The sequence below is a fragment of the Perognathus longimembris genome, chromosome 10, assembly GCF_023159225.1.
Source record: "Perognathus longimembris pacificus isolate PPM17 chromosome 10, ASM2315922v1, whole genome shotgun sequence".
In the NCBI taxonomy this organism is placed as follows: Eukaryota; Metazoa; Chordata; class Mammalia; order Rodentia; family Heteromyidae; genus Perognathus; species Perognathus longimembris.
Window position 1 is genome coordinate 12,114,772 of NC_063170.1, and position 11,569 is coordinate 12,126,340.

Sequence of the window (11,569 nt, forward strand, 5' to 3'; positions counted from 1 at the left end):
TGTGGTTTATAATGTCTTCTCGGGTGAATAACAGCCTCCAGCTCATGCCAGACCTTTTGGTCTTTGTTGATGACCTATGGGGACTGGAAGCCTGGGATTTCAGAGTCAAGAACAGGCCTTTTAAGCCCGCTCAATCAATCAGGCTGCATAGAGAGAGCCGCAGAAAGCACAAGCTGCTGATTCAGAAAGCCCCAAGTACTCACAGGAACATATCACTTGCCAGGAAGTAGAGGGAGGAGCATTTTTTTTTTCGAGGGGGGAGAGGGAGTCCAAACTTGATCTTATGTAACAAGTTGTAGTCAATTCACAGGGCACTAAAACACTGTGTAAAGTTACCTTTAAATTTGTGTTCAGGTTTGTGTCTCAATCTCCTATCTACCTACCTACCAACTACCTATCTATCATCTAACTACAAATATTCCAAAAATCTCAAAATGTACCAAATCCATAAAAACAACTCCTCCCTCCTCCTCCTTCTCCTCCTTCCCTGGGGTTTGAACTCAGGGCTTGGGCACTGTCCCTGAGCTTTTTTGCTTAAGGCTAGTGTTCTACCACTTGAACCACAGCTCTACTTCTGTTTTTTTTCTAGTGGTTGGTTGGAGATAAGAGTCTCATGGCCTTTCCTGTCCAGGCTGGCTTCGAACTGCAATCCTCAGGTCTCAGCCTCCTGAGTTGCTAGGATCACAGGTGTGAGCCACGGGGCCTGGCCCATAAAAACTTCTGGTAGCAAACACTTGAGATAGAGGATATTCAGCCTGTACCTACTTTACAAAGTTGAAAGGAGAAAAGAAAGATCCTATTGGTCAGAACCAAAGCGGAAGAGAGTCAATAAAAATGCTCAGCACACAGTAATCATTGTTTGCTGTTTTGTGTTGCTTAGAGTTGAAGTCAGGGCCTTACAAGTGCTCTATGACTGAGCTACATTCTCAGACCTAAACAGAAGTTTGGTAAGTCTTTCCTCCTTCCCAGTGTTCTTCTCAAAGTCATTTTACCTACCTTCTTCTATAAAGGGCGGCAGCATGATTTACTACGGTGTAATCAACCACCCCTGAGCTCCAGTGGCTTAACACAATTGCTCATGAGTCTGTGGGCCTGCTAGGAGGTTCTGCAGATCTGGGCCAGCCCTGGCATATCTAGGATGGCCATTCACACATCTGGCCATTGGCCGTCAGCTGTGGCAGCAGGAGTATGGTGGCCATGGTCTTGAGCAGTTGAACTGGGTTTCATAATAGAGGCGGCATTTCAAGAGTTAGAACAGAAGGTTGCCAGGTATACTATCATTTCTGCAATCTCTTGGCCAATGCAAACCCAGCCCACACTCAAGGACTAGGACAGACCCCACCTTTCAGATCAGAGGATCCTATACTAGGAGGGGTGACCATGGCCAGTTTTGATATCCAGCTACCCTAGAGCACAGGTGCCTGGGTGTTGGGAAGTTCAGAATGGCGGTGTCAGTCGAGGAAGCATGAGTATTATTTCCCAGCATCAAGGCGAGATCATAGGGGATTCAGATTCCAGCTCTATCTACCACATGCCCAGGAGCCCTTTGGGTGACTCATCTGACCTCTGTTTCCTTACAGGCCTGTCATGAGGATCACATTGTATCTCACAGAAAGAGCATGAGCAATTGTATTGGGCACACACGAAATAGCCTACGAATAGAGACTGCACCAATCTCAAATCGCACAGCTTATCCAGGCTTTGGCTAACTCCTGCCTCAGCTTCCCAAGGTTGAGGAGAAGGAAGCAGGCTAGGCAGGAGCTGATTTTGTAGGGTGCCCATGACATAGCCATGACAGAATGAGAACTTACTGACATGTCTTTGGAGAAAAGGAGCAAGGAATGGAATCTGGCAAGCAGGAAAGGCAGTTGAGGCAGAGGGAAAAGGGAAGGGAAGAAAAGAGATATTATAGAGGCAGAGGCACAAGGATCTTAAGTTCAAGGCTAGCCTGGGCTCTATAGTAAGAGCCCAGTCTCAAAAGAGAACTTTTTTTAGAAGTAACTTGACCAGTGTGTCCCATCACATCTACACCCACGCTCAGGCCCACAGGACTGGCAAATAAGTAAAATAAAATAAAAACAAATAAATAAAAAGCACGGAAAGGAAAGAAAAGACCCTTTAGAATAATGCTTGGCAGAAAAAAAAATGCCCAGTAAGTTTTGACCATCTGTCATTGAGAAATTCTCTATAATTAAACAAAAGTATATTAAGTTGACCTAGGGCTAAGAGCGGGTGTGGCTCAAGTAATATAGTTCCTACCTAGCAAGCACGGGGCCCTGCATTCAGACCCCTAGTATCACCAAAATTTAAAAATTAAAAAAAAATAAAGAAAAACACCTAATCAAGTCACAGGCTCTAATTAAGGCTCTGATGGTACAAACAAGATCTTTAAGTTGACAGCTATTTCCTCAAGTTCTTCTCTTCCTTAAATAGCAAATTTATGTAAAATAAATGATCCCAGATATCAAGTGAGGCAGTTTAAGTCCTAATCCTAGCTTCTCGGGAGGTAATTTCACATGAGCCTGGGCATAAAAGTCCTGGAGGGCTGGGGATATGGCCTAGTGGCAAGAGTGCCTGCCCCGTATACATGAGGCCCTGGGTTCAATTCCCCAGCACCACATATACAGAAAGCAGCCAGAAGTGGCGCTGTGACTCAAGTGGCAGAGTGCTAGCCTTGAGCAAAAAGAAGGCAGGGACAGTGCTCAGGCCCTGAGTCCAAGGCCCAAGACTGGCAAAAAAAAAACAAACCAGAGGCTGGGCTTGTTGGCGTACACCTGAGACACCAGCTTTGGGGGAAGAAAGATGGCCAGGTGCGATAACACATACCTGCCATCCCCAGCAACAAAAAGAAGCACAAGTAGGAGGATCACAGTCCAGCAAGATCCAGAAATAAAGGAAGATCCTACATCAAAAACTGTCAGCACTAAAAGGCACTGGAGGTGTGGCTCAAGGGGTAGTGATCCTGCCTAATAAGTGCAAGGTCTTGAGTTCAATCCTCGGTATTGCCAAAAAAAAAAAAGAATAATAACTACCTAAATAATTAGACCCTAAAGTGCAATCAATGAGGGTTTTGTGAGTTTTTTTGTGGGGAGGGAAGGGAGAAGATATGGTATTTACTGATAATGTCACTAAATGGGCCTGTGTCACCACGTGATGGTATGAAAAAGTCCCGGATTGGGGGACTTCGGCTTGGTCCAGAAACCTCTGTGTGTTCTGAGACATTCCTTGATGTCTCTGAGCCCCTAATTCCTTATAAGAAGTACTGAGATGACTGTTGGATATAGTATAAGATTAAGTAGGCTAGCATTGGGGTCACACAAAACTGTGACTTCATGATAGATCAGTTCTGCTCTTCAATTGTCCTGATTACAGGACTCAGCTAGAAAGGATGTGTGTGTGTGCGTGCATATGTGTATGTCTAGGGAAAAGAGACTCTACAAGGGGTAGACTGCACAGATTTACTCCCCGTGGTGGCTGCTTGAAAAGGTAAAATGACCCCATATAAAATAAGAATCATCATTTACTAAGCATCTATTATGTATCAAGCATCAAGCTCAACTTATCAGTACAAGATTCTTTTAATGATTACAATAATCCTAAGAGAGAGGAATTATTTTTCTCAGTTGTATGAGCTCAACAGGTTTAATGATTGGTTCAACGTCATACAGAGCAAGGGATCTGCTGTCTCTGACGTCATGCCTTAGGATTCCCTACACTGGCTTGTGATAACCCTCAGCCCTGTGCATTACAGACAGGATGGGATATCACCATAGAAACGCCATGGTATTCATCACTTCACAGCTTTCACAGCACTTTCTAAAAACACTCTTAACGAGGTATAATTTACATACATAAAATCCAGCCACTTAAGCATGCAACTCAAGTGGTTTTTAATATATTCATCGAGTGGTGCAACTATCACCAGAGTCAATTTTAAAGACATTTTGATCACCTCAAAAGAAAGCTGGTACCCATTTACAGTTACACCCCTGCCAGCCCGAGGCAACTACGAATCTATTTTCTGTCCCTGGGAATTGTTTATTCTAGATGTCCCACGTATGTAGACTTATCCAACAGGGGCCTTTTGTGTCTTTGTGTCTGGCTGCACTGTAACAATTATCGGTACTTGATTACTTTTTTTTTTTTTTTTTTTTTTTTGCCAATTACGGGGCTTAAACTCTGGGCCTGGATACTGTTCCTGAGCTCTTTTTGCCCAAGGCTAGTGCTCTACCACTTTGAACCACAGTGCCACTTACAGTTTTCAAGTGGTTAACTGAAGACAAGAGTCTCACAGACTTTCCTGCCCAGGCTGGCTTTGAGCCGTGATCCTCAGATCTCAGCCTCCTGAGTAGCTAGGATGACAGGCGTGAGCCACAGTGCAGCAGTGCCTAAGTTTTTGTGTAGACATGTATTTATTCCCCTTGAGCATAAACACCATGGTGGAAATGTTAACTGACATGGTCCCTCTAGGTATCAATATTTGAGGAACTTCAGCTATTTTCCAAAGCTACATCCCCACAAACAGTTAGGACTCCCAACAGTCCTCACAATGAGCCCAGAGACAGAGCTTTCACTGTTTCTTGTGTCTTCAAGAGAAGACACTGTGGGCAGAGAAGGGAAGGGGCCTCTCACAGGACTTGGTGGTGATGGCCGAGATTGTCCACTTATCTGTACACAGCCTGATGTTAGAGCCCAAACAGTAGGGTTTAGATCTAAGCTCTGGTATAGAGATGGAAGCTTCTAGTTCCAGAAGTGGACACATCAAAGCTCCTTCTGCATTTGTTTTATTAGGTGACTGCTGGAGCCAGGTCCTTACTAATTAATGCTGGCTGAAGTGCTCTGTCAAGATGGAGCTCTGCAAACCCCAGCCATGAATTATTCACAGTTAGGCTTCTTAACCTAGGAGAAACTGCCCAGGAAGACAGAAGAGCTCCATTGCATCCTTTCCTCCCGGAATCTGCAGGACCCTGAGTAGCCTCAGGACTCAGTTTCTCAGTCCAGAAAGTGAGGCTGGACAAGGAGGCCTTATTCCTTTGTGTAGCTGACAAGGCCCAGGCAGTACAGTGCTGTCCACTTGCATTCTCTCATTAGCAACCTGGAGGCGGTGCCTGTCTAGCTGATCTCCTTCAGCGGCTTAACAAAACCCAATAATCACAAAGCAAACTTCCGTAGCGGTCCAGAGAGGAAATAGTTTATCTTTGCAGGCCTTGTATACCACTGGAGCCATAGTTCCATGTGTAGTTGTTTTTTTTTTTTGGGGGGGTGCTTTGGTGGTTAATTAGAGATGAGCGCCTCATATACTTTCCTGCCCAGTCTGATTTTGAACCGCTATCCTCAAATCTCAGCCTCCTGAGTAGCTAGGATTCCAGGCATGAGCCATCAGTGCTTGGCTTACAATATATTTTTGTACAACATATTTTTCTTCCTTTGAGTTTTTAAAGTAGTAGAAACCATGTGTTAGCTCCTAGAATGTACAAAACAGGTGTCTCATCAGAATGTGAAGCATACTCGCTACTTAGAATAAACACAGCTATGCTCCAGTGTGTGTGTGGGGGGAGTTTAGGAGTGGAGGGAGGAGCGGTTCTGACTGCCCATCCCCTCTTGAGGTTGCAGTTTAGACATCTCTGGGACAGCAGCTTCCTGGGGTCCTTTCAACAAGGCATCTGGCTTCCCCTGGATCCAAGAGGGGGAAGAAGGAGATTGTGACGACTTGTGTTACCCAGCCTTGGCAATATTCTACCGATAGAAAAAGGCAGTTCTACTCAATATAGAAGGGTATTGTAGCCTGCTTGGACCACAGTAACAAAATATCATAGACCAGGTAGCTTCCACCACAAAAAATTTATTTCTTGCAGATTCAAGATCAGTAAGGTGGGCTGGGAATATGGCCTAGGAGTAGAGTGCTTGCCTCCCATGCATGAAGCCCTGGGTTTGATTCCTCAGCACCACATATATAGAAAAAGCCAGAAGTGGTGCTGTGGCTCAAGTGGCAGAGTGGTAGCCTTGAGCAAAAAGAAGCCAGGGACAGTGCTCAGGCCCTGAGTCCAAGGCCCAGGACTGGCAAAAGAGAAACAAACAAACAAACAAAAAAAGATCAGTAGGGCAATTTTCATTCTAAGGCCTCTTCTCTGCGTACATGACCACCACCATCTCTCATATAAAAGCATTAATCCTATCACAGGGTCCCCATCTCATGGCTCATCCCAACCTAACCAGCTCCCAAAGGCTCCACTTCTAAACACCACCACATTCACTAAGGCATTGAAATAGGAATTCTGCAGGGCTACACACAGCCGTTTCCTTACAGTGGGGACTCAGGATGGGACTACCAGGAGACCTACTAGGGGCCATCTGGGAGGCTAGGAAACACAGTAAGGAATAATCTGATCTAAAAAGAGGCAGATGGGTTGGGAATATGGCCTAGTGGTAAAGTGCTCGCCTCGTATACAGGTAGCCCTGGGTTCGATTCCCCAGCACCACATATATAGAAAAAGCCAGAAGTGGCGCTGTGGCTCAAGTTGGCAGTGTGCTAGCCTTGAGCAAAAAGAAGCCAGGGACAGTGCTCAAGCCCTGAGTCCAAGCCCCAGGACTGGCAAAAAAAAAAAAAAAAAGAAAAGAAAAAAGAAAGAAAGAAAAACAATAAAAAGAGGCAGACCCAAGATCAGAGGCATCCATTCTCCCCAGGGGCCTGGGGAAGTACTTAAGATGGTCAAATATTCTTTTTCTTTGTGCCGATTCTAGAGTTTGAATGCAGGTCCTGGGTGCCGCCCCTGAGCTTTTTGTGCTTAAGGTTAATACTCTACCACTTTGAGCCACAGTGCCATTTCTGGCTTTTTCATAGTTAATTGGAGATATGAAGCTCATGGACTTTTTTGCTTGGGTTGGCTTCCAAACGTCATCCTCAGATCTCAGCCTCCTGAGTAGGTAGGATTATAGGTATGAGCCACAGCACCTAGCTCAAATAATCTTAAAGTATACTTTTATCTGCTCTCTCTCTCTTTTTTTCTCTCTCTCTCTCTCTTTCTCTGTCTCTCAGTGCTGGGGCTGACAGGGCCTTCCTTGTGCATGCTAAGTAAACATGTGTTATAGCTCCAGCTGGGTTTTGTGTTCCTTCTGAAGATAGGAGATTCTCTAAGGCTGAATCTGCTTCCTTGACTTCTCTAGCTTCAGGAGGCTTCCTGCCTGCTTTGGTTCATGGTCCTTCCCTCCATTTTCCATTCCCATCACCAGAGCTTCCTTTTACCACTGAGTCTGACTCTCTGGGGCTTCCCCTTAGAAGGAGTCTTGTGATTACACTGGTACATCTATGCAATTCAAGACACTCTATCTCAAAACCTTCAACTTGGTCACACTTGCAAATCCCTTTAGCCAAGTAGTCACATATTCATAAGTCTGGGGATTAGAGCACAATCATGTGTGTGTGTGCACGCGCACGTGCGCACACACACATTATTCTGTCTACTAGAGGTAGGTATACTGTTTTGTGACTAGGCAATAAAAGGATTACAGCTTTTCTCCTGAACTCTCGTCACGAGCATTCATGAGAGCTACGACAGTCACTACAAGAGGCAGCTTTGTATTGAAGCATGGAGTCAACAGCCAACAAGGACCTACTGCCAGCCAAGAACCCTGTGAGTGGACTTGGGAGTGGGCTCTGCATCCTGGGAGGCCTGAGATAAGCCAGGTAGGGTGATGCTCACCAGCAATGCCAGCACTTAGGAGGCTGAGGCATGACAAATGTCCGTTTGAGGACAGCCTGGTTGTTATAAATGAGCTCAAGGTCAGCATGGGCTACATAGTGAGATGTCTCAAAAAGCTGGAGAGAGCAGGGTGCAAGTGGCTCACGCCTGAACAGAATCATGAAGAAGAAACAAGGTGAATTGAGATTACAGGAGTTTCTCCAAGACAGCTAGCTTGGATGCTTCAAACAGTCCATGAAAGAAAAAAAAATGTGAACAAATAAAACCAAACCACAGATATGTCATCATTGAGATTTTAAAAGCCTTTTTGTGTGCAGGAACATTTTCAAAGTATGAAGTTGTGAGCAAAAAATGGCTTTTTGTTCAAAGCTAGCACCTTGCCACTTGAACCACTTGACGGTTAAGTGGAGATAAGAGCCTCAAGGACTTTCCTGCTGGAGCTGGCTTCCAACCTTGAGCCCCATATCTCAACCTCCAGAGTAGCTAGGATTATAGGCATGAGCCACCAGCGCCTGGCTAAAACCTTTGGTCCATGGAGCTGCTGGGCTTCATCTCAGGGCACCTTGGATTTGAGGGTCTCCCTATTTTTTATGCAGGTCCCAGTCCTTGCTATATGTCTGGATGCCCCAAGTCTCTTTCTCTCAGGCGCAGGACTGCCTGTTTCATGAGGCAAGGTGAACTTCCAACACCATTTAAAAGAGAGAAGAAAGAAAAGTAAGAGGGAACAGAGAGGAGGAAGGAGAAGAGAGAGGAGGAGAGAGGAGAGAAGAGAGCTGGACAAGTGTTTGCTGCAGGCTCTGCAGCCTGGACTTGGAGCTCCATCGCACGGGTGCCGTCCGCCACCGCCCCCTGGTGGTCAAGGTTTATGCCTGCAGTGTAGCGTCCAGGAGGCGGGCAGCCCTGCAATCCTAGCTCCCGCGGGGCTCCACCCCAGGGACCCTGGCCCTTGTACCCTGTCCGCTTTAGCTCTAAACATTTCATTGTGAGCTGGGCACGGTCCTGAGCATTTTATAGATCTCCATCCTCCCATCATCCCCCTTAGGTGGGACTGTTCCAAGGCTGTGTCTACCATAGCCCATCTTGCTTCTGTGATGGTAACAGCAACCAAAAATAGCAGCAAGACAAACGAAGTTCTTACCTAGACAACAGAGTTTAAACTTTCATCCCTAGCCAAAAGGAATAAAAGATGAAAGCAGCTTTTTTTTTTTTTTATTTTGGTGCTGCTGCAGGCTTCCTGTCATCATGGTTAACATTCCTAAAACCCGCCATACTTTCCGTAAGAAGTGTGGCAAGCACCAACCCCACAAAGTAACACAGTACAAAAAGGGCAAGGATTCTCTGTATGCCCAAGGAAAGCGTCATTATGACAGGAAGCAGAGTGGCTATGGAGGTCAGACTAAGCCGATTTTCCGGAAAAAAGCTAAGACTACAAAGAAGATTGTGCTGAGGCTTGAATGTGTTGAGCTCAACTGCAGATCTGAGAGAATGCTGGCTATTAAGAGATGCAAACATTTTCAACTAGGCGGAGATAAAAAGAGAAAGGGGCAAGTCATCCAGTTCTAAGCTCCAACTTTTTGTTATGAAGATAGTATAATGAGGCCATTCCAACCTTTGTTATGGAGACAATAAAACCACAGGTCAAATTCACTTAAAAAAAAAAGAAAGAAAAAATAATTGCAATCTATGTATATTTGAGCATTTTAATGACTTGTATTCAAATTCATTAAAGCCTATTCCTAGAAGAAGAAAAAAAGAGAAGAAAACCTTCAGGTCTCAGGACCAGCGATGTTGAGCTTCAATGTTGCGCACTGCTCTAGAGGGCATTTTGGCTCATTTGTACATCAATGAACTTACTTTGTGCTTGAATTTCCTTTTTCTCTTTGTTTTTGCCAGTCGTGGGGTTTGAACTCAGGGCCTGAGCACCATCCCTAAGCTGCTTTTGCTCAAGGCTAGTATACTCTACCACTTGAGCTACAGCGCCACTTCTGGCTTTTTCTGTTTATGTGGTACTGAGGAATCAAACCCAGGGCTTCATGCATGCTAAGCAAGCATTCTACCACTAAGCCACACTCCTAGCCCTTTTATTTCCTTTTTCTCAGATGATCTGACTTGTACAACAGTGGAAGTTTCCCCCTTCTCTTCTTGTGTCTGGGAAAACTACACAATTACCTATCATGGTGATATTTGTATCTTAAACTACCACTACTTACAATATTAGGGTTTGGGGCTCTCTGTGTATTTTCTCTTCCTTCTTGCTTGTACTAAGATAGTTTTGCTATTGAAGGTGATTTGAAAGTTTTGCTATTTTAGCCAGCATCAGCTGGAATGTAGCATTCTGTAACTCTTATGTCCAAGTAAGAACAAGGGTGGGAAAAGCAACTTTTATATGGAAGTAGCAACAATGTTTACACAAGTTTCTTCAGCTATGTGTGGACAGATGAGAAGGGGTTATTTTTGTCTTTGTTTTTTTAAAATTTATTTATTTTTTAAATTAAACTTTTTTCTTTATTGTCAAAGTGTGGTACAGAGGGGTTACAGATTCATATGTAAGGCAGTGGGTACATTTCTTGTTCAACTTGTTACCTCCTCCCTCATTTCCTCCCTCCTCCTCCTCCCCTTCTACCTCCAAAGAGTTGTCCAGTTGATTTATACCAAATGGTTTTGTAAATATTGCTTTTGGAATGGTTTGTCTTTTTGTCCTTTGTCTCTCAATTTTGATATTCCCTTTCCCTTCCCCAGCTCTAATACCTGTATAAACAGTATCCAGGGTATTTGGATGAGATATAGTGGTAGCAGGGGTACAACCACAGGAAGGTAATACAAGAGAAACAAAACAAAACAAAACAGACAAGAAAAAAAATTAAAAAGGTACAGTTTCACCTGGCATGTTGATAATAATTACAACAGTGGTATAATTTTAGATATAACACTAAAAGTATGTCACTAAAGGATTATTATTTTTGCTAAGATACAATTGATGGAATAAGATAGAGCATGAAGAGGTATAAGAAAGCTGTAAACACATTTTCTGGATAACAAACTTTTTACATAGTACATAAGATTTTGTCTTAAAAGACTGTTCCAAAATGGAAATGGACAAAATTAGGAGTGAAAAGCATATTACAGGATTGTGGTAGAATTTACAATGAAATATAATTGACTAAAAAGAAAGCTAATGCAGGGCTGGGAGTTTGGCTTAGTGGTAGAGTGCTTGCCTAGCATGCATGAAGCCATGGGTTCGATTCCTCAGGACCATATATATAGAAAACGGACAGAAGTGGCGCTGTGGCTCAAGTGGCAGAGTGCTAGCCTTGAGCAAAAAGAAGCCAGGGACAGTGCTCAGGCCCTGGGTTCAAGACCCAGGACTGGCAAGAAAAAAAAAAAGCTAATGCTTTCTTGGTAAATTTATGAAAGGCTTTCTAGAAATTTCTCCTTGAGAGGCTGAGACTGAGTGCTGGGGTTCAAAGCCATCTGAGGCATACATGTGAGACCCCCTCTAAACCAATGGCTGAGCACAACAGCGTGAGCCTACTGTCCCGCTGTGTGGGAAGCTGAGCTTGGGAGTTTTCATGGCCAGCTTAACTAGTATGAAATAGTACCAACCGATTTTCATATTACAATGCACATGTTGGATGGAAAATAGAGAGCTCAATGAGACCCAGGGGACTTGGGGAAATTAAGGCAGGTGCACAGATTTCAGGGACTGGACATGAGAACACCTTCGTGTCAGCCTCATCCTCTCCCACAACAGACCTCCCATCTTCTGGTAAGGAATCAGGCTCTAGGCCTTCACCTTCCCACCCTAGCAAGCCCAGAAGTTTCCCTACCAGTTCTTCTTTGAAAAAATCCCAGCAGTCTGATGGAATGTA

The 11,569-nt window shown here is 44.4% G+C and overlaps 1 protein-coding gene across 1 annotated transcript; it reads left to right on the forward strand.

Annotated features, from left to right (window-relative positions):
- Positions 1-8,942: 8,942 nt before the first annotated feature.
- On the forward strand, positions 8,943-9,263 carry LOC125358021 (60S ribosomal protein L36a-like). The gene has a single exon (XM_048354865.1). It carries the CDS (start codon positions 8,943-8,945, stop codon positions 9,261-9,263), a length of 321 nt encoding a protein of 106 aa, XP_048210822.1.
- The last annotated feature ends 2,306 nt before the right edge of the window (positions 9,264-11,569 follow it).

Coding starts and splice junctions, on each gene's coding strand:
- LOC125358021 (XM_048354865.1), top strand. CDS start 8,943: ATGGTTAACATTCCTAAAACCCGCCATACTTTCCGTAAGAAGTGTGGC.